This window comes from Solanum tuberosum, unplaced genomic scaffold, assembly GCF_000226075.1.
Source record: "Solanum tuberosum cultivar DM 1-3 516 R44 unplaced genomic scaffold, SolTub_3.0 scf00076, whole genome shotgun sequence".
In the NCBI taxonomy this organism is placed as follows: domain Eukaryota; kingdom Viridiplantae; phylum Streptophyta; class Magnoliopsida; order Solanales; family Solanaceae; genus Solanum; species Solanum tuberosum.
This window is the reverse complement of record NW_006239000.1, coordinates 667,320-687,037: the sequence shown is the minus strand read 5'-3', so window position 1 is coordinate 687,037 and position 19,718 is coordinate 667,320. Positions and strand designations below refer to the sequence as shown.

The window sequence follows — 19,718 nt, the reverse complement described above, 5'->3', positions numbered from 1 at the left end:
TTTGAACTTTGAAAGTGATAATTATCGTCATAGATATTCTCCCATTCATTTTACTAAAATCTCTACCCAATTAAATGTAGATTTTTGTCAAAGAGTATGAAATGAAACTATGAAAGTTACCAAAACTCTTTGCAAAAGTTTCTTTTATTTTTTTTACCGCGTGCATTTAATTTCTTACTTTGAATATGGAAAATAGTCATTTATTACCTTAATTAAGTAGTCATTTACTAGTTATGTATTTCTTTCACTCGTAGTATTTTATCTGATCATATTCATGCCTTATTCACACCGCCCAAATCCACATATTAATGCTATATTTCAATTTTCTATATTCCCATTTGTCTCTAAATAGTTGTCATGTTTTGCTTGTCAAAAATTAATCTTTGAAACTAAATTGAATTAGATTAATACAAACTTTTAAAATTAAAATTTTAGATATTCAAAAAAAAATATATAAAAAGTAACTATAAATTGCATATGGTAAAAGATTATATCTTGAAATGTTGATCGATATCCATGTAGTTTAACAATTAAAAAGTAAAAAGTGACAAAAGATCAACCTTTTGTATTTTCATCACAAATCTTCTCAACGACTTGTATTTCGTGATTTGAACTTGTAAAATTAAGGATAGAACTAAACTTTGAATCTCAAAATTTGACTACGAAATGTCATTTTAGAAAGAAAAAAAAATGCGTTATTAGTATAACAACGTTTTAAATGGAGCGACATGATCAATGATGAAGACTTCTCTATGGAGTAAGGAGTACTATATTTATCTAATTGTTTTAGAGCTTGTTTAGTTGAAAAACAAGTTATCTCATCTTTAATATAGGATAAAAATAACACTACAATTTCAGAATAACTTATCCCGCAATTTTATCACAATAAACTCATCCTAAAATTAATTAGCATTTATCCATCATACCAAACCAAACGAACCCTTAAGGTATAAAGTACATTTGATTGGCTATATAGTCCAGTCAAATAACAGAGTTGGAAATAATATATGGTGGTTCAAGCGAGTATTACAGAAGAAAAGGTTACTATAATTAGATAGCAAAAACAAACATTGTATTTATGGATTCACATGTCAGTGGCCAGATTTTATTCTCCTTCTAAAGTAAATAAAAAATACCACACGTAATTCCTTAGAAGGAAAATAATACATAACTGATCAACTACCTGTAATTTACTATCTACTTTAATATTTCAATATTTTTCATACTAAAGACTAGCAATCTTATAAAAGGGCCATGGATAACAGACATGGTTAGGGCCTAGAATGTTGGCACAGCCTTTAAGGCTGTTGTAAAGGGCCAGATACCCGATCTCGGGATCACCATTTAAGTCATACATGCACAAGTTTATCAACTTCGGAACAACTCAAGACACGTGGTATTTGATGTTTCGTATGGCTGAAGTTCAGGCTTGCTTTTCTACACGAGCTTCAATTCATGTACATACCATTTTTGCTTCAACTTCAAACAGAAATGTCTAAAGTCGTATGATAATCCAATTAGATCATTACATAGTTCATCACACACAAACAGAAATGTCTAAAGTCGTATTGATATGAGACCCCAGGTTAAAGAACTTCAACGTGCTCACCCTTTTACAGAAGCAAAATTATCTCTCAACTTATGAACGAACGGATCATCTTCTATGATTACCCTTGAATACAGACTCGGCAAAATGAGAAGTGTAGGTATTTCAGCTATCTATAGACATCTAAAACAAACTAATCTAACTTTCAACATTGAAGGATGACGATGTTGATAATAGGGAGAGAAAAAAAAAAGAGAAAGAAAGAAACTTCTCTAACATTAGGTGGGTACAAGTTCAGCATGATCAGGAGATATCTGCATCAGAAACAGTCCAACGACAGCGGCCAACAACAACAACTGTATGAAAAAACACGAACTGTACTTACAGACTTTCTTCTGTAGCTTTAGCTTTTCAGCAGTGCTTGCTAAATCTTCACAGTAACTTTCCAACTTCTTGGTTTGTGTCTTGAGCACTACAGCCTTTGCTTCGGCATCTCCTAGCACGTGCACCATCTGTGCTTGTTCTGAAGCTAATGTCTTCTGTTCTTCCAAGAGGGTAAGTTGATCCACTGCTGCACTTCTCAACTTTTGGGCTGTTGTTGATAATGCCAAATACTGAACTTCAGCTTCAATTTTCTGTCTGAAGAGAACTTCGAACTCACTTTCAATAGTCTCTTCTTCACTCTTTGAGCTACTACCTAAAATGGCTTCAAGTTCAGTAATTCTTGCTTCCTTGGATATAACCAGGTCAGCTGCCTTCTGAACCTTGTTTTGCAACAGTAATATATTCTGCTTTAGGCTAAACACTTCAGACTCCAAGGAGTTAAGAGAATGTTGAGCACCATCTCTGTTCTGTGACAGCACAGATGTGCTTGGTCTAGGGAAATTTGAGTCATCTGAAGTGAAATTTGAAGGTATACCAACATCCTCAAGCGAATGACCAAAGGTAGTATCTTCCCCGATTTCTTTGAATTTCTGAATTTCTGTGTAGAAAGCACATCAATAAAATTAGTCCCAATTGCACGGATAATAAGAAATTCCACGAGTTTTTAAGAATATTTAATGGTTTATCTGATTAAATTAAGAAGAAAGACAAGGAAAGCTCAAGGAATATGGCTTGTGAACAACCAAAAATCAATGGATATACTTATTCAGTAAACAGATCAGTAAAAGTTCTTTAAGCATAGTACAAGCATACAACATAGTAAAAGCTCATCCAAAAATAAGAACATTCACAGAAACGGAACTGGTCAACTACTTCAAATGATATAATATGTACTTTCCTTGTAATGTGCTTCTGATGTCAAACAGAACCAACACCGATAACCAACAATCCTTATATGACAATGATAGGGATTACTAAACTGGGAGTGCAAGCACCTAAACATGTCCATCTAATGCTTCAAAAGCAAGAAACAAAGTTTTATTTTGATCAAGACTCTCAACCTCACATAAAATGACTTTTGCTTCCCTGTAATTTGTTCTATCTACAGCCTTGTGAGACGGGAGACGTTTGGATGGAGTGGGAGCAGGCTGAAATCCCAAAGAAGCCTCTAAAAAATAGTTCGAGGCACACAAGGCGCCAACCCTGGGAGCTAAAAGCCTATCCACCTTAACAGTACCTTGTTCGCAGAGTGGGCCTCTTTTGCTGAGAAATGGTTAGGCCTTTCTCACCCATGTGTCCCAAATGTGATGACGATGGCTCTCTTACCTGTGAGGCTAACTTACTACACTGGCAGGTCAGCTCTGAATGACAAATTCAGCAATAAGCTTAATTCTTCCATAACAAAAGGAGGTGGGATTGATATCCTGATTTTATTTTCTCACAGTCAGAAATTAAATTCTCCAAATTACAATCTCTAACACCCAAGAATATCCTATAGCAGGTATAACAGATTTTAACAAAAGGCTAGATGCAGATAAAAGAAAGTTAAGTGCACTTGTGTGAACGGTGAGTCAGAGAAGGAAGTGGTATCAAGTCAAGACAGACACAGAAAGATAATAAGCTTATGTAGACTGTTTCCAATTAACATGAGATCGAACTTTAATGGTTTGCTAGACATGATTTAAGTTGAAAGTGGCCTCTGTATTTGTAAATACATTCTCAACAAAATCTGCTATTGCTATCAGAAATATATAAAACATCAACACCTTCACAGTATAATCCAAGTTATTATACCAACAAAAATTTAAAGAAACGGTAATTGTAAAATACATGACATTAGGCACATAAAAGCTGCTTTCAGAAAAGAAAAGAACAACATGGTCTGAGATGCACACACATTACAGCATGATAACCAAATATAAACGATTAAATACCTCCTTGAAGAGGGGAAAGCATAGCCCATCTCCAAATGATTCTTTAGGGATATGTACTTTATAAGGATTATGAATGCTACCTCCTAAAAAAAGATTCACTGACTAATAAACTTGATGTTATTGTTCCTAGATGATGCTAGCATATACTTCTTGAGTGACGCCCAAATAGGAAGTGTCAAACATAAGTACCATCCTCTAAGCATATTGATCCAACTAGAAAGACACCACCTAGTGCAACATACAGAATATGCAAGAATAAATTTATGAGGCAAATCATGATATACATTGATATTATCATTTAAGCAGGTAAATTTGAAATGTTCAACAAGAACTAAGGATGTACCATTAGCAAGAGCTTCTTGAGCAGCCTGGAAATTGAAGATAGATTCCGTTAGAGGATCGTGATCAGTGGATGAACCGCGATTCTCACTCTTCTCTTCATTAACTTCCCACGGAGATTCAGCAGCTAGATCTTCTTGTGACACATTTTCAGACTCCCTATCATTCCCTCTCTCGAGACCAGCCCGAAGTTCCTCACCAATTGGTCTTTCTCTGTCCTGAGCTTCATCACTGGATTCTCCATCATAGATCATTGACCTTTCACCTTTTGTACCATTACTTGTAGCAAAGTCACCCTGCATAAAGAGAAAATTAGAGCTATGCGAGTCAGATTCCATGCTGGAATGAGAGTTTTCCTTCTCGATTTTGACCCTTTCTCCTCTAGGCTTTTTACTAGTTTCAGACCGACCTTTTCCCTGATGTGGTTTCTGAGCTGATGTGCTCAAGCTGTTCCCACTCAAACTCCTCAACCAATGCTTGTCAGATGGATAACCAGGGAGCACGGGTGCTTCATACCTTGCCTTTGGAGCACTAGCTGCCGTAGAAGACCTACTACTCCGATCCTCGCTGTTCTCTGATTCCGATACAGCATTGAAAATCGGCCCCATAGCCAAACCAGAGTCACCTATTACACCAAATCCATCAGCCAGAACTCCAGGATTCATGAATACTGCATTCGTAGATGAAACAGATCCATCACTTTTTTGGATCCTTCCCGCAGAAAAGCTTACAGGTTTTTCCGCATTAGCAACCTCACTCGCCAAACCTCGTTTCAACAGCTTACCACTGTTTACACTACTATCCCCATCCTGGCGCTGCGCATCCCGCTTCATCCTTTTCCATTTCTTCAACCCAAACCCCTTAGTTGTTGGAGAGGATTTCACCAGGGGGGTTGAATAATCCTCAGCCTCCTTAATTTCAATTCCCTTGCCTTTTACATCATCCAAATTATTATTACTACTATTATCCCCAGGAGGACTAGACCCATTACTACTTTCTACCTTGCTTTGATTACCATTTTCAAATCTTGGCGGTGTGATCATTTCTTCATTATCCTGGACCGATTTACTAGCTGAATTTTGTTCTTCCAAGTCCATAACTAGAGACAAATATATATTTAATTAAACCTTTTTTACGAACCCAGATCAAGATCGAGAACAACCAACCATCATTCCAGCTGACGGAGAACAATTCAAACAAAATTTCTCGACAAAATCAATTATGATTGCTTCGACAATTTGCAGCTTGAAAAATCATCATATTGAACAAAATTGAATTCGTTCATTGTAAAAACTTGTACTGCAGATGCGAAAAATTAGGAAATGGAGAAGTAATTAAGTAACTGGGCGTACCTTTTCATTCATTATTGTGCTGAATTTCCAAGAGATTTTGATGAATTCGAATAGAATTGGGATTATGGAAACCCTAGAATTCGGAACGAATTTGGGAAATTATTAGCCGCCTGAACTGTTACAACTATCTTTATTGTTTTTAGCATATTAACTATTCCCTCTTTCCCATTACTAGGCCAATTTGTATATTATCTCCGTCGATTCGAATTCGTTTTGAAAAGTCTCACTTTTAAAAATAAAACAACTCTCTTCAAATGTATTTTCATAAACCACATTTCATTCCGAGATTTATGATAAAATGAGTAAATACTTATTATTCTATTGTAATTTTTAATGACGAATATATTATAAATACTAAACAAGTTACAATATTCAATTATAACATTCAATTCAATAGTCTAGATACATATGGAAACTTCAAATATATGATGTTACGAAATAAATTTATTTAAATCATATCATGATAAAAAAAGATATTTTCTACATAGCATTTACGATCTTAATTATTTCCACGTATTGAGAAAACTTATAATATGGTTTTAAAGTCAAATATTAAAAATTAATAGAACAATTTCTATAATACTTTAAAATCCAAAGGTCTCGATGGTTTATTTTATTTTTTCATTGTAGAGGAAACTACATGAAGTGCCAACCACGATGATGAAAGAGGAAAACATTATGATACTTGTAAATTTAATTGTTGATTACCAATAATTTGGACTAATCCAAAAGGCTTTGACAAATATCCTTATTTAAATGATTCATTCCTATTCTTAAAAGTTGAACAAATATAGCCTTAGAAAATTACTCTTTCGAATAACGTTAAGCTCAGATCTAGCGTTTGTATATATATTATTTAACTTTATAATCAAATTTAAACTATCGCATGTCTCACATTTGTGATAATTTGCAAAAGTTTATATTTGTAATCTAATATTTCTCATATATTTTCAATTTCTTCAAAATGAATTTTTAATTACTATCTAAAATGTCCATAAATTATAAGAGAAATAAAAGAAGGTCCTTAGATTTTATAAATCTTTGAATAAGTTGAATTGGAAAATTCGTAATTCTCATACCTAAATTATTTTGGAATAAAATTAAATTATGATAGATTTGATGCCAAGTTAAATTTTAAGTCTAAAGAGGCGCGAAAACAAAGCGGGATATTTTACGCAACACGGGTGAAGCGTAAATTTTGAAGCATGGGTCGGTTCATATGTCCCATAAATTTATTAATAATTTGTAGGGACAATTGTATATAATAGCAAACTATTAATTCAAATTCAATGTTATAACCATAGTTTGATTTAATCGTACCCCATAAAAAATTGTTGCTATTTTGCCTCTCTCCTAGTGAATCTCGCTTGCCACTCTCGTTCTCGCTAGCAGTCTCCCTCGCCTCTCTCGCTTTTATACAAACACAAATGTATAAAATGCGTTTGTGTTTGTATAAAGCGAGAGAAAATTGTATATATACATATATTTTCGTTCCCCTCTCTCCCCTCTCCCAGATCTCACTCGTCTCTCTCACTTTATACAAACACAAATGTATACATTGCGTTTGTGTTTGTATAAAGCGAGAGAAATTGTATATACAAATACAAATGCATATATTTTCGTCTTATACACTTGTGATTATACAAATACAATCTTCCCCTGCCCAGTTTTCTTTTGTCTTTCTCTCTTTATACAAACACATATACAATTGATCTTTTGTATATGTATACCGAAACAGAAACAGATTATACAGCTGTTTTCTTTTATATATGTATAGAGAAATATACATATTTATGTTTGTTATGGAGCGCAATTATGCAAACTATAGTTATAACATACAAATATGATTTTTATATTTGCTATATGTGAAATTTGATCTTTTTTAAATAGTTGTCTAGAAAAAAGACAGCCCGTGAAAACTTTACCATTCTTCTTCCCAAGCCCAACAAGTCATTGTTTTGGGCCATATATAGGTCATCTTTATTTTTTAAGTAAAAAGAAAATGAAAATGATAACTTTTATTAATTAGTAAAAAAAAAAACTATGTATATGATTTAACTGTCCTGACTTCTGGGGTATTAAATTTTATGTTGTTTTAAACGGAAATAAGAAATCATAAATGATGAATGTAGAAACGGAGCTAGAATTGTGCATCATTGACTTGCATTTATTAAGAAGATAATTTTTCTTTCCATCGACAACTCGAAGATTAAAGGGTGAAGATTAATTATCATGTATAGTTAAATTTATTCATTTCATTTTCAAGAAATATCTATTTATTATGATATATAGTTAAATTTATTATCATTAGCCCGATATATAATAGGAACGTAAAATATATGGATACATTCTGATTTGTGAAGTCCAACAAGCATGTTTTGATGGACTTGCTTTTTGTCATAATCAATTTGCACTTTGTATTTTTAGTATAGTATGTGTATATTAATGCTATGTGACATGACTATACATAACCATATATAGAATTCAAAGTTATCATAAGTTTACTAAATTTCACAACTATACTAAATTATTATTTTCAAATGAAAATGACAAAGAGAGAAATAAATACAGTTGTTATAGCGATATTGTTTGTAATTGCAAGACAATGTTATATAATTTTTTTTAAAAAAAAACACAAACTTTAACCGGTATAATAAAAAATATATGAGTATATTTCTCCTCTTCTTCTTGTTACTTTTTATATTCTGGGGAAGTGAAAAGATCAATATACAAATTTGTGGATAAACTTGTTACATTTAAAGTAGACAGTCCAAAATAAAAATAAAAATAAAAATAAAAATAAAAATAAAAATAAAAATAAAAATAAAAATAAAAATAAAAATAAAAATAAAAATAAAAATAAAAATAAAAATAAAAATAAAAATAAAAATAAAAATAAAAATAAAAATAAAAATAAAAATAAAAATAAAAATAAAAATAAAAATAAAAATAAAAATAAAAATAAAAATAAAAATAAAAATAAAAATAAAAATAAAAATAAAAATAAAAATAAAAATGACAGCTGTACCAAGACATTTAAATGTGTTTTAATTGGTTCAATGAATTTAGTTGCAAAAAAGGAACACATCATTATTCAAGTATTTCAATCAAAATCATTTAGTTCCAATCAATCTAAAATTATATATATGTCTTGTAGTGGAGAGACAATTTATACTTTGCCATCCAATTAAATTCCAATAAAATGGGGATTCCATTTCCAATAATATTACAAATAAAATTATGCCCTAGTTGAATAAATTAAATGGTTAATGCATGTTTACATATTCCAATTCCTTATATTTAATTAAGTGTGACCACGTACTAAAGAGTTCTTCTTTTGTTTAGCTTCTCTTTTAAGAGGTTAGCTTGAATAAATGCGTTTGATCATGACTTTCTCTTGAATCGTAATTTTTTTTTATAGATAATAAATAAAAGGAGACGTGTTAGGTAATATTCAAATACTTAAAAAAATATTAATTCATCACTTCATTGGATTCAACTTTATACAAAGACGTCTCTAACACAATTTTGTCGAGTTTAATTTGAACTGTATCCCACTTTTATTTTAACGAGTAGCTTTTTCTCATGTCTATTTAGTTGATGAAACGTTAATTATAATCAAAATCCGTCGAAGGGATAAAACAAAAATAAAGAAAAGAACCATTCAAAAAATAAATGTTATTTTTCTGTGGCATTAAAAATGAATGCAATTATTAGGCTGCAACTTCAATATTGTTAACACATAAAATATACTATTGGCTATTGCACTTTTTTTTTTTTAATGATTCCATAATTACTAGAGAAAAAAAAAATAAGTTCAAGATGTATATTAAATTCCAACACCAATTAAGAAGTATTTGTGTGCACATGGAACAGACAAGTTGTAAGAATTAGAAATACTAAAATGACAGATCTTCATAAAACTTTTCATAAATCATAATAACATCATAATTATTACAAATAATTTACTTAATCAAAAGTCAAAATGAAATTAACCCAAGAAAAAAAGAAATTAACTCAAAATTAAAGCTTCCAAATTAACTTGCCGACAGAACTTCAACTAGAGGGGTTACTGTTTAAGTCAATGTAGTTTTCTGAATCATAACACAGAAATTTCCAAGTGTAGTAGCATATTCTTTGAAATTCGATGGATAATAAATCCGTCTCTTTTATCTTTTTTTTTTATAAGAACCGAACATATAGGGTGTATCTTAGCTCATACATACAAAAATTTACAAAAAAAAATAGTGGCGTCAAGCGTGTAAAATCTTAAAATTTGATGAATAATAAGCTCATCTCTCTACCATGCTCCGATTTAGTATCAACCTTTTATTTGTGATAAAATTCAGTAACGTGCGTCTAACTCAGACATTACCATTAAACTAAAATGGCAGGCCCATCATCATACTCTAGCATCTTGTAAAAGGGGGAAAACTTTTATATTACACAAAAGGTGGAATCCCATGGTATAACCTAACTATAAATGTTCCTTTTTGAAGGCCAACTAGTAACAAGGGCCCATGATGAATCTATTGTTATCCTATTCTTTCTTTATTATAGTGCATGCATATTCTTGAATAATATCTTTTTCAATTACTCTATTATTTACTTCTTCCGTCTCAAAATAAATATCGCTTTGTTACGAGTCCTTTTAACAAAATAAGTGAACATGGAATGAAATGAGAAACACGAATATAAATACACACATATTGAGACAATGAGCTTTCAAATTATTGATGATTTTAGTGCTCAATGTTGGACTGGTCTTTGGTCCAATTCCCATAGCAAATAATGAAAATAGTGTCAGATATGAATAGAGGGTAGCAAACCTGCATTCAAACAGCAATATTTGGTTGTATTCACTCAAAAGAGGCATTTCTTCTTTTGAATCTCCTTTTCTCCTTTCCCGCGTTTGATCATAGATTTTGAAATTTTATATTTGAATATCTTTTCGAACATTGACATAGATTTCAAAAATTAGTTTTCAAATTTCGATTTCAAAATTTATAATCAAACGAAAGTTTAGTGCCTCATTGCCACCAAGGTTACACCTCTTTGGTTACTCTCCCAATGCCTTTTTTTTCCCTTCTCTGTATTCATTCTGACCAATCTTTGGACTCTGTGACAGAGTGAAAATTATATACTAATGTACATAAATATTGCTTTTACTAAGTTCAAATATGCAATCTTACAACACATAAAACAAAAAGAATGGGTAACCCCAAGATAAAAGTATTAAACTAAGCATATAAAATATTACACCACTTAACCACTTACAATCTGCAGCTTCTTTTGAGAGCAATTTCTTATAATATTTTATGTTCAACAACCTCACAGATCCAACTCATATACTAGATTCCCCTTCTGTAAAAGCTAGAGGGGTCATGGAGACTCAAATCAAATGATGTTTTCCTGCTTGGCTTCAAATGAACCAAATCAAGGTAAAGTAAACAAAAAACAGTTTTTTTTTTTACTTCTTCTTTTGCCTCTTGAGAGGAGCTAATATGTGTTACATGGATCAAATTAGGTAAAGACTTTCTTGTTTTCAATGTAGATGTATCCTTTTAGCCTACTCTTATTCAAGTTTTTCTGAGTTCTGACTTAAGGAGGCCCACAGTTATATGATATTCACATGTATGCTTTCAAAAGTCTTTACTGTTGTATTCATCTGATTCTTGAAAAAAGAGAGTTTTGATCCCAACCCCACAAATTAAATTGCTACTGACTAAACACCATATCAAGAATCCAGGATCAAGATTAGTTTTTTTTTCCTACTGAAATATAGCATTTTGTTACCTTTATTGAGAATGGATGAAGAGGAAATTCCTGTTGTTGATACTCAATCCCTTACCATCAAGATTGCAAATTCAGGTCAGCAAAAACTGACAGCAACATCATCTCCATATAACTCACCTTCTCTCATTTCTCCTCCATCTTCTGCATTTGTTTCAGCATTACAATCACCTTACATTTCTCCAAGAGCCACTTTAGTTACAAATCCAACTCAAGAAAATCAAGAAACTCTCATTGCTTCTCTTACCTCAGTTGTCCATCCATCCCCACCAGTCTCATACTGCGGTTCGCAATCTGATGATGTTCCCAGCACCTCCTACACTCCACCACCAGAAAGATATGATTTTTCTGATGATCCTACAGGCACAAAGCTCAAGATTGTCACCTGTGTCCCAGTTTCAGGACCGGAAACCGATCCCAGGATATCATTTTCTTTCCCTGTCCCTCGAATTTCGTTTGCCAAGGGGTCAGTTTCACCGGCTTCCAATGCTAAACTTAGGAGCTGTGATGTGTATATAGGATTCCATGGTCAGAACCCGAATTTAGTACGCTTCTGTAAGTGGCTCAAATCAGAACTTGAGCTTCAGGGAATTGCTTGTTTTATTGCTGATAGAGCAAAGTATGCAGATAATCAGAGCCATGAGATTGCTGACAGAGTTATATGCTCAGTAACCTTTGGTGTCATAGTTGTCACTGGTTGTAGCTTTTTCAACCATCTTAGCTTGGAGGAAATAAGATTCTTCGCGCAAAAGAAGAACTTGATTCCTTTGTTCTTTAACACGGATGCCAATGAAATTGCAAGTCTTTCTAACTGTAATGGTGATACCAAGAAATGTAAAGAGGCACTGGATGTAATACTTAAGTGCCATGAGTTTAGATTGGAGACAGATGAGAGTAATTGGAGATCTTGTGTGTCGAAAGCAGCTGGGATATTAAGGGCCAAGCTTGGTAGGAAAAGTGTTGTAGAAAAGTGTACAGAAGGCTTTGAAGAGTTGCCCTTTCCAAGGAATAAAAGTTTTGTGGGAAGAGAGAAGGAAATTATCGATATAGAGACGACTCTTTTTGGCTGTGGTGATTCTTTCGATCAAGAAAGTTCTGTCCCAAGTGTCAAAGGAGGAACACCAGGACAATCTGAAGGTCTGGCTGATGATGAAAGTGAAGCTGATGTTGGCAGAGGCAAATACATAAATCTAGAGCTAGGAAAGAACAAGGAAACAAATAAAGAAGCTTGGGCTGAACGAAATTCGCTGAAGAGATCCAAGTACAAAAAATCAAGAAGTGGGAAGGATATGAATTTGAGAATGAGTGTTGTATGCATAAATGGGTTGGCTGGTGTTGGAAAGACGGACCTCGCTTTGGAATTCGCTTACAGGTATTCACAGAGATACAAGATGGTCTTGTGGGTAGGGGGTGAAGCTCGCTATTTTCGACAGAACATATTGAACTTGTCTCTAAATTTGGAACTGGATGTGAGTGCAGATGCAGAGAAGGAAAGAGGGAGGATAAGGAGTTTTGATGAGCAAGAATCGGAAGCATTCAAGAGAGTTAAAAGGGAGATGTTCCGCGACATGCCATATTTACTAATTATAGACAATTTAGAGACTGAGAAGGAGTGGTGGGAAGGGAAGGATCTTCATGATTTGATACCAACTAACACTGGCGGTACCCATGTAATTATCACAACACAACTCAACCGAGTAATGAACTTTGATCCGTTGCAGCTGCAGCCATTGACCACACCTGATGCCATGATATTGATAAGGGGAAGACGTAAAAGGGAGTATCCGGCTGGTGAGGTAGAATTCCTCCATAAATTTGATGAGAAATTGGGAAGGTCTAGTTTTGGTCTGTGGGTGGTTGGTTCCTTGCTATCGGAGCTTGCAATATTGCCCTCTGCTCTATTCGAAGATGTGAATCAGGTTCCAGTTGAAGAAACCACAAGTTGCTCTAATCTATCCATTCCACATCAACAATTCTGTAGAACCAATCCATTTTTAATGAAAACATTGATTTTTTGTACAACCCTCTTGCAGCAAAGCAGCGATAGCAGGGACTCCGTTGCTTCAAGAATGCTTCAGGTAGGGGCATGGTTTGCTCCAGCACCCATCTCGGTGAATTTACTGGCAGCAGCTGCAAAGAAAATTCCTGTAAACACAAACAGGTTCAAAAAGTGGACTAATTGTATGAGAGTTGCTCTATGCTTCTACTCAGGTCACTGCCTCACAAGCCAAGCATGGAAGAGCGAAGAGGAATCAGCACTGCTACTAGTTAAACTTGGTTTGGCACGAAAAGCAAACAGGCAAACAGGATGCTGGATCCAATTCCATCCCATCACGCAGATTTTTGCGAAAAGGAAAGATGGACTAGTTGCTGCTAAAGCCAATGTTCAAGGTGCAAGGAAACTTGGAAACCCGGTAACAGATTCTGACCATCTTTGGGCATGTGCTTTCCTTGTGTTTGGTTTCAAGTCCGAACCACCAGTTGTTCAGCTCAAGGCGATGGACATGGTTTTCTTCATCAGAAAAACAGCTCTTCCTTTAGCAATCAGTGCCTTCACAACATTCTCAAGATGCAACTCGGCCTTAGAACTCTTGAAGGTCTGCACAAATGTGCTCGAAGAAGCAGAGAAGTCATTTGTTTCTCAAATACAGGATTGGTGCCACGGATCTCTCTGCTGGAAAAAGAAGCTTCAATCTAACCAAAGAGTGGACGAGTATGTTTGGCAAGAGGTGACATTATTGAAAGCTACCCTACTGGAAACTAGAGCAAAGCTGCTACTAAGAGGAGGTCATTTCGATAGCGGAGAGGATCTTTGCAGAACCTGCATTAGTATCCGAACCGTAATGTTGGGTCATAACCATGCTCAAACTTTGGCTGCTCAACAAACATTAGCCAAATTAGTAAGGATGAGGAGCAAAATATGAGCCCAAAACTCCTCAAAAAACCACCTTTTTTGGTGGCTCAGTTTTGTTTACTGTCACCAAGCAATTCACTCTTTAGTTCATGTAACATAGAAATCATCCATTATCAAGTACTTTTTACCACATCAGTTCAACTTATACGAAATGCATGTCGATTTCAGCAATTTATTCATTTTGTTAAGCAAATTTAAGTATCTAACCAACTACCACATGATCAACCTACAACAATTGCAGTATCTTTCCTGCCAGGTAGACAGAACAGACATGCTGTGCACTACATTGTATATCTAGTACTATTTCTCTAGTTGGATGAACCATGTCCCATGGCATTTGGTTCATTCATTTACTACACACCAATTCTTCCTCATTAAACCATTAAAAAGATTGTCTTTTTAACTTATCTCGCAATCAAGAAAAGCTTATCTTGGAAGAATAAGGCAAACCAGTCATCAAAAAAAAAAAATTATCTTTAAGTTTAGTTTCTCAGCTCATCAGAGGAGAAACAACGCGAATTCGAACAAATTCATTGAAACAATTGTCAAAGAAGGAACAAGATCAGTAACAACAGGTTTTCCTGTAAACTTTTGGAATCAGCAACATCTCTTCCTTACATACAAAAACCAAAACACTCAGTAAATTCACTCTCACAATCAACAACAACTACATACCCAGTATAGTCCACAAGTGAGCATGTAAGGATACAATGTACGCAGAACTTATCCGGATTAAAAAAATCAACAGCCAACCAAAAAAAATCAACTCTTTTAGCATCTTCTTTCTGTAATTCAGTAATTCACACAACTCTCAATCAACAAAAACACAAAAAAAAATAAAGAAGAATCAGATAATGTTGGTGAGTCAGTGTAATGATCAAGTTGATCCTCTTTCAGCATTTGAAATCAATCCAGTAGAAACGGCATCGTCTTCATCAACAAACAATCCTTCTGGATTCCTCAAACCACCATGAATCACTGATAACAAAACACCCATCATTATACCAATCATCAAACTGTTTAAAATTCCGGTATACCAAACAACAATTGCAGAAACAGTCGCTAGACCGGAAATCACAACTAGATCGCTAACTTGATGCCCTAGAACAACCATAGGATCCTCACGGAAGAAGAGAAAAATCAACCACGACGCAAAAATCAAACAGGCGAAAATCAATAAAATTGGTGTTCCGATGAGTGAACAAGCTGCGCAAGCAGAGATGAGAATGGCATAGTTAACGGAGAAGTACTTGAAGTTCCTACGGACGCGAATTGCAGCATCGGAGATGGATGTCGGAATGTCAACGGCGCTTGCTCCGGCGATCAATTCCGGCCATGGTCGACTTCGGGAAAGGAAGGTGTAGAGATTCTGAACGGACCGGTTGATGACATCACCGCCGGCGATCGGGATGGTGGTGACGGAGGTGGGTGGTGATGGCATATTTGTGAATTGTGTTAAAAGTTTGACCAAAGTGTTATGACCAATACACTATATAAGTATTCATGTTTGCATCTCGTGATGTGTCAGTTTAAAAGACTCCAATTTCGCATTTTGATAATAAACAATAATAATGCTAACGTTTGAATAACTACATCAATGTGTCTGGTATAATTTCATAAGTGAGTCTGGGAAAAAAAAATATGCATATACTCAAGTAATCGAAAACAATAAAATAATGAAGAAAATAACAATAATAATGTCAGCAATCGAAAACAATAAAATGAAGTCAATGAAACATCAAGTAATACTAAAATTGAAGAATAAGATAGTTAGAAAGTAATACGGAAGAATTAACTAGAAAACGCTAGATGTAATCTTATTTAAGGTCATATCTTCGATAAGCATAGGTGCCACATGTCATTATTTTTGTAATGTTTTGACTTTATTTATGCTTATAAGATGTGATTGGTAAAAATCCAAACACGTTGTGTCAATATTTGGGCTTTAGCCCTAAGTTCTTAACCTCATTTCACAATATGGGCTCAAGAGTAAAATTGGACTTGCTTCATTTAAGTAAGATGGGCCTGGGGATGCCCATATATAAACCCAAATATTATGGGCTACCTCCTAAATAATCGAAATTTTGCACAAATATAACACTATATTATTGTTACTATTTAAATTTTGTCATTATTGAATAAACTTATATAAAAATGATCTCCACGCTACAATTTATGCACATTTTGTCTATCCGGCAAGACTTGTAAGTAATTTAACAAGATATAAGAATAATATTTAACATTTTGTATGAAACCAACACTGATTTATTAATATACGTAGATATCACAATTTCAGGAGTAAATTCTTTTATTTTGCTTTCTAGTATGAAGAGGCAAATGCATAAATCTAAAGTGATGTGTGGTTTTAATCAAAATGAAAAATTAGTTCACTGTTCAAATTACATAGTGTCACTAGATTTTCCACATCTTTAAATATAAAAGAAAATGACATTAAAATAATATGTACTAAAAAATAAAATTGGTCATTAGCCAACTTTTCATCTTTAAAATAGGTATATCAATTACAATTTCCCTGTTATAACTTTATAAAGTAGTTTATCTCTAACTCACCTTCAAGAAATTTTTCAACCAATATCTATTTATACTTTGTTTTTTTAGTTTAAATTTTCAATTATATTTAATTGCCACGGTCCGCATTTACTAATGTAAATTTGAAATTTGTAGTTATTACAAATGTTATATAAGATATGATTATATTCATAAGAAATCAATAAAAATAACAATTCTTTTCTTTCTCTACTTCCTCTCTTTTCCCTAATTCCTCCTATAATTTAGACAAATTTAATCAATTAATGTAACATGAACAAAATTTAAATAATAATCTTAAAAATGGTCATGTATGCAACTATTATTTAAATTCGTCGTTAGACCCCGAGGAATTAGGTAGTCCCACATTTGCCAAACTTACCCACTGGATGATAAAGAATGGAAGAAAGCTTTTTGTGGTTTTTAACTACAACTAGAATATAATTTATTTATTTATGGATGGCTTGGCAAATGAGCGACTTCTTATAATGAATATTTGGTTTGTTTTAATTTATCTGTCTTATTTTAGCTTATATGAAGTTTAAGAAAGTAAAAAAAGATTTTTTTAATCGTGTGGTCATAAACTAAAGATATGTCAAATATATCAAAATGTCCTTCAATCATATGGTCATAAACAGATCATGCGGAAAGTTAGAACTATAGAGTGTCTTCAGAAAGAAAAAGATACTCTTTTTGAAATAAACTAAAAAGAAAAATATCAAACAAATTAAAACATTTTCGACAAAAATACTTTATTTTTTTTCCTTAGAAATATATACAAATTGAAAGGAAAAAAGAGAGAGAAAAAAAGAACTAGGGTGGAAAAAATAGGATCGGGTAAGGAGAAAAGTTAGCCTTAATGTTATGACTATAAGTAAAGTAAAATAAAAATGTATAGCTTAAAGTTTTAGATGAATTGAGCACACATTTTAATGATATGATAATAGATAAAAGTTTTGAAATTAAATTTTATAATCACTTATTATCAAAAAGAATTTTAATGTATTTAAAAAATCAAGTGCTCAAGGTCATGATAAATTTAAGTCAAAGATACAGGACACACCAAATAATGTTGTAATTATTTAATATTAGTTAATGAAAGTAGGTATAGCATATTATAATTCAAACAAAATATATATGTCCATTCAAGTGGTGTCATCACACAAGACTAGAATCGCTAGATAGACACGATATTCTTCTTACTCAACCAATTTTGTGGATGGAGAGAAATATTTTGAATTTGATCAACGGTACGATTTAAACTTGTTATCTATAGATCAAATATAGATAACTTTATGATTTCTTGCAAGGAAATCCATATATATATATATTAATAAGGTTGAAAGAAAACATTATTAAATTCTGTGAAGAGAAGACAAGTGATGACGAACATCACCATGCAAAATATACCAAGCATATATATTTTTCTATGAACATATCTTCGGATTAACGTGAAATAATTTTATGGGATATATACTTGTTATTAATTTTCTACTAATATAAATATTAGATAACTCTACTTATCAAAACTTGAACACGATTTAAAAAAACACAACTAACCTGAGTGTATTTTGCATATACATATATAGGGTTTGACCTTAATTACAATACGATTGGTTAAATCCTCCACTACTTTAAACACAGAGAATTGTTTCTACTTATTTAATATATCATATATTATACAAAGGAAAAAAAAGTTATAAAGATTTGTTCAGTGGGCAATGAGATCAATTCAGGCTGTAAGTGCATATATGTCATTATATACTGGATAATTAAATCAATATAGTCAACCTTCAAGCTTCAGTAATAAATATAATATAATACTACTGTTATGTTAGATGATTAAGAAAACATCACCCAAAGTCTCAATCAACACAAAGTTACAGTTCCAAGATGAAGTTTTTGGTTTTCAATTTTCTCAATTTGATTAACTAAATTAAAAAAAAAAGGGAAAAAGGACAAATATATTCTCGAACTATCGTAAATGGTATACCTTCCGTCATACTTTTGGGACATTGATGCCCCTGTCATCCAGAAACTAGAACATATATACCCTTTATACTAACAGACATACATGTGTCACAATCTTATCCACCGATCTGACATTTATCGACAGATAAGATTGTGCCACGTGTCCCTATTTAGTCTTCCATTAGAGTGAAGGGCATATATGCTCTAGTTTTTGGACGACAGGGGCACCAATGCCCCAAAAGTATGACAGAGGGTATCTGCATATCATTTACGATAGTTCGGGGGTATATTTGTCCTTTTCCCTTAAAAAATGACGCTATTGAAGAAAATAGGAAAAACAAATTTCATATATATCATGTTGTTTGTCTCCCTCCACCCCCACCCCCCACTAGCCAACTTACCCCCAACCCCCTCACCCCGTTCTCTCCCCGCCCCAACTCACCCCACCTCCTCCACTCTCATATGATATTTATGTCCTTTAATTTTGGTGTATGTATAAATAGATGCTTAAATGTGTACATGTCTTAAATGATAATTCGCATTCTACATGCACGCATGACACCATGTGTCTGTTACTTTGTTTGTTCAATTTTATACAAGTTCAAGTGTTTATATATCCACATTCAAAGTTGGACAATATAACGTCTATTGAAGTCAAGTTAAAAAACATATTTACAGCATATATAAATCACCGGATAACCTGGTCATCTTCATATATTATTATTATTATTGGTATAGTGGGACCTATGTTTTCCACCCAAAAACATGTAACACTAGTCATCTGTTTTGTCTTTTTTTCCATCTTTTGTTTTACTTTTGACTAAGTGTGTAAAGGGACAACCACAAGTTTGGTCGTACACACTAACATAATTTTCTAGCAATTTTGTAACGGCTATTTTTCTTGCTTGCTACCTGCATATATCATTATGTCCATTTCA

The 19,718-nt window shown here is 33.2% G+C and overlaps 3 protein-coding genes across 3 annotated transcripts; 1 reads left to right on the top strand and 2 right to left on the bottom strand.

Moving 5' to 3' along the window:
* Nucleotides 1-1,496: 1,496 nt before the first annotated feature.
* LOC102592892 (WPP domain-interacting protein 2) lies at nucleotides 1,497-5,708 on the bottom strand. Its single transcript, XM_006346013.2, has 3 exons — nucleotides 5,556-5,708; nucleotides 4,208-5,302; nucleotides 1,497-2,528 (listed from the first exon to the last, which is right to left on the bottom strand). Exons 2-3 carry the CDS (start codon nucleotides 5,298-5,300, stop codon nucleotides 1,825-1,827), a joined length of 1,797 nt encoding a protein of 598 aa, XP_006346075.1. The 5' UTR covers nucleotides 5,301-5,302; nucleotides 5,556-5,708; the 3' UTR covers nucleotides 1,497-1,824.
* Nucleotides 5,709-10,219: 4,511 nt separating this feature from the next.
* On the top strand, nucleotides 10,220-14,433 carry LOC102592557 (uncharacterized). Its single transcript, XM_006346012.2, has one exon. The coding sequence runs from the start codon at nucleotides 11,363-11,365 to the stop codon at nucleotides 14,270-14,272; it is 2,910 nt and encodes a 969-aa protein (XP_006346074.1). The 5' UTR covers nucleotides 10,220-11,362; the 3' UTR covers nucleotides 14,273-14,433.
* Nucleotides 14,434-14,779: 346 nt separating this feature from the next.
* LOC102592213 (PRA1 family protein G2) lies at nucleotides 14,780-15,805 on the bottom strand. The gene has a single exon (XM_006346011.2). The coding sequence runs from the start codon at nucleotides 15,701-15,703 to the stop codon at nucleotides 15,140-15,142; it is 564 nt and encodes a 187-aa protein (XP_006346073.1). The 5' UTR covers nucleotides 15,704-15,805; the 3' UTR covers nucleotides 14,780-15,139.
* Between the last annotated feature and the right edge of the window lie 3,913 nt (nucleotides 15,806-19,718).

What these genes read in the sequence shown, in the direction of transcription:
- LOC102592892 (XM_006346013.2), bottom strand. Translation starts at nt 5,300, where the DNA reads ATGGACTTGGAAGAACAAAATTCAGCTAGTAAATCGGTCCAGGATAAT. An exon ending in TCAAGAAGCTCTTGCTAATG is followed by an intron (nt 2,529 to 4,207) that starts GTACATCCTTAG and finishes CTTTCTACACAG; the next exon opens with AAATTCAGAAATTCAAAGAA.
- LOC102592557 (XM_006346012.2), top strand. Translation starts at nt 11,363, where the DNA reads ATGGATGAAGAGGAAATTCCTGTTGTTGATACTCAATCCCTTACCATC.
- LOC102592213 (XM_006346011.2), bottom strand. Translation starts at nt 15,703, where the DNA reads ATGCCATCACCACCCACCTCCGTCACCACCATCCCGATCGCCGGCGGT.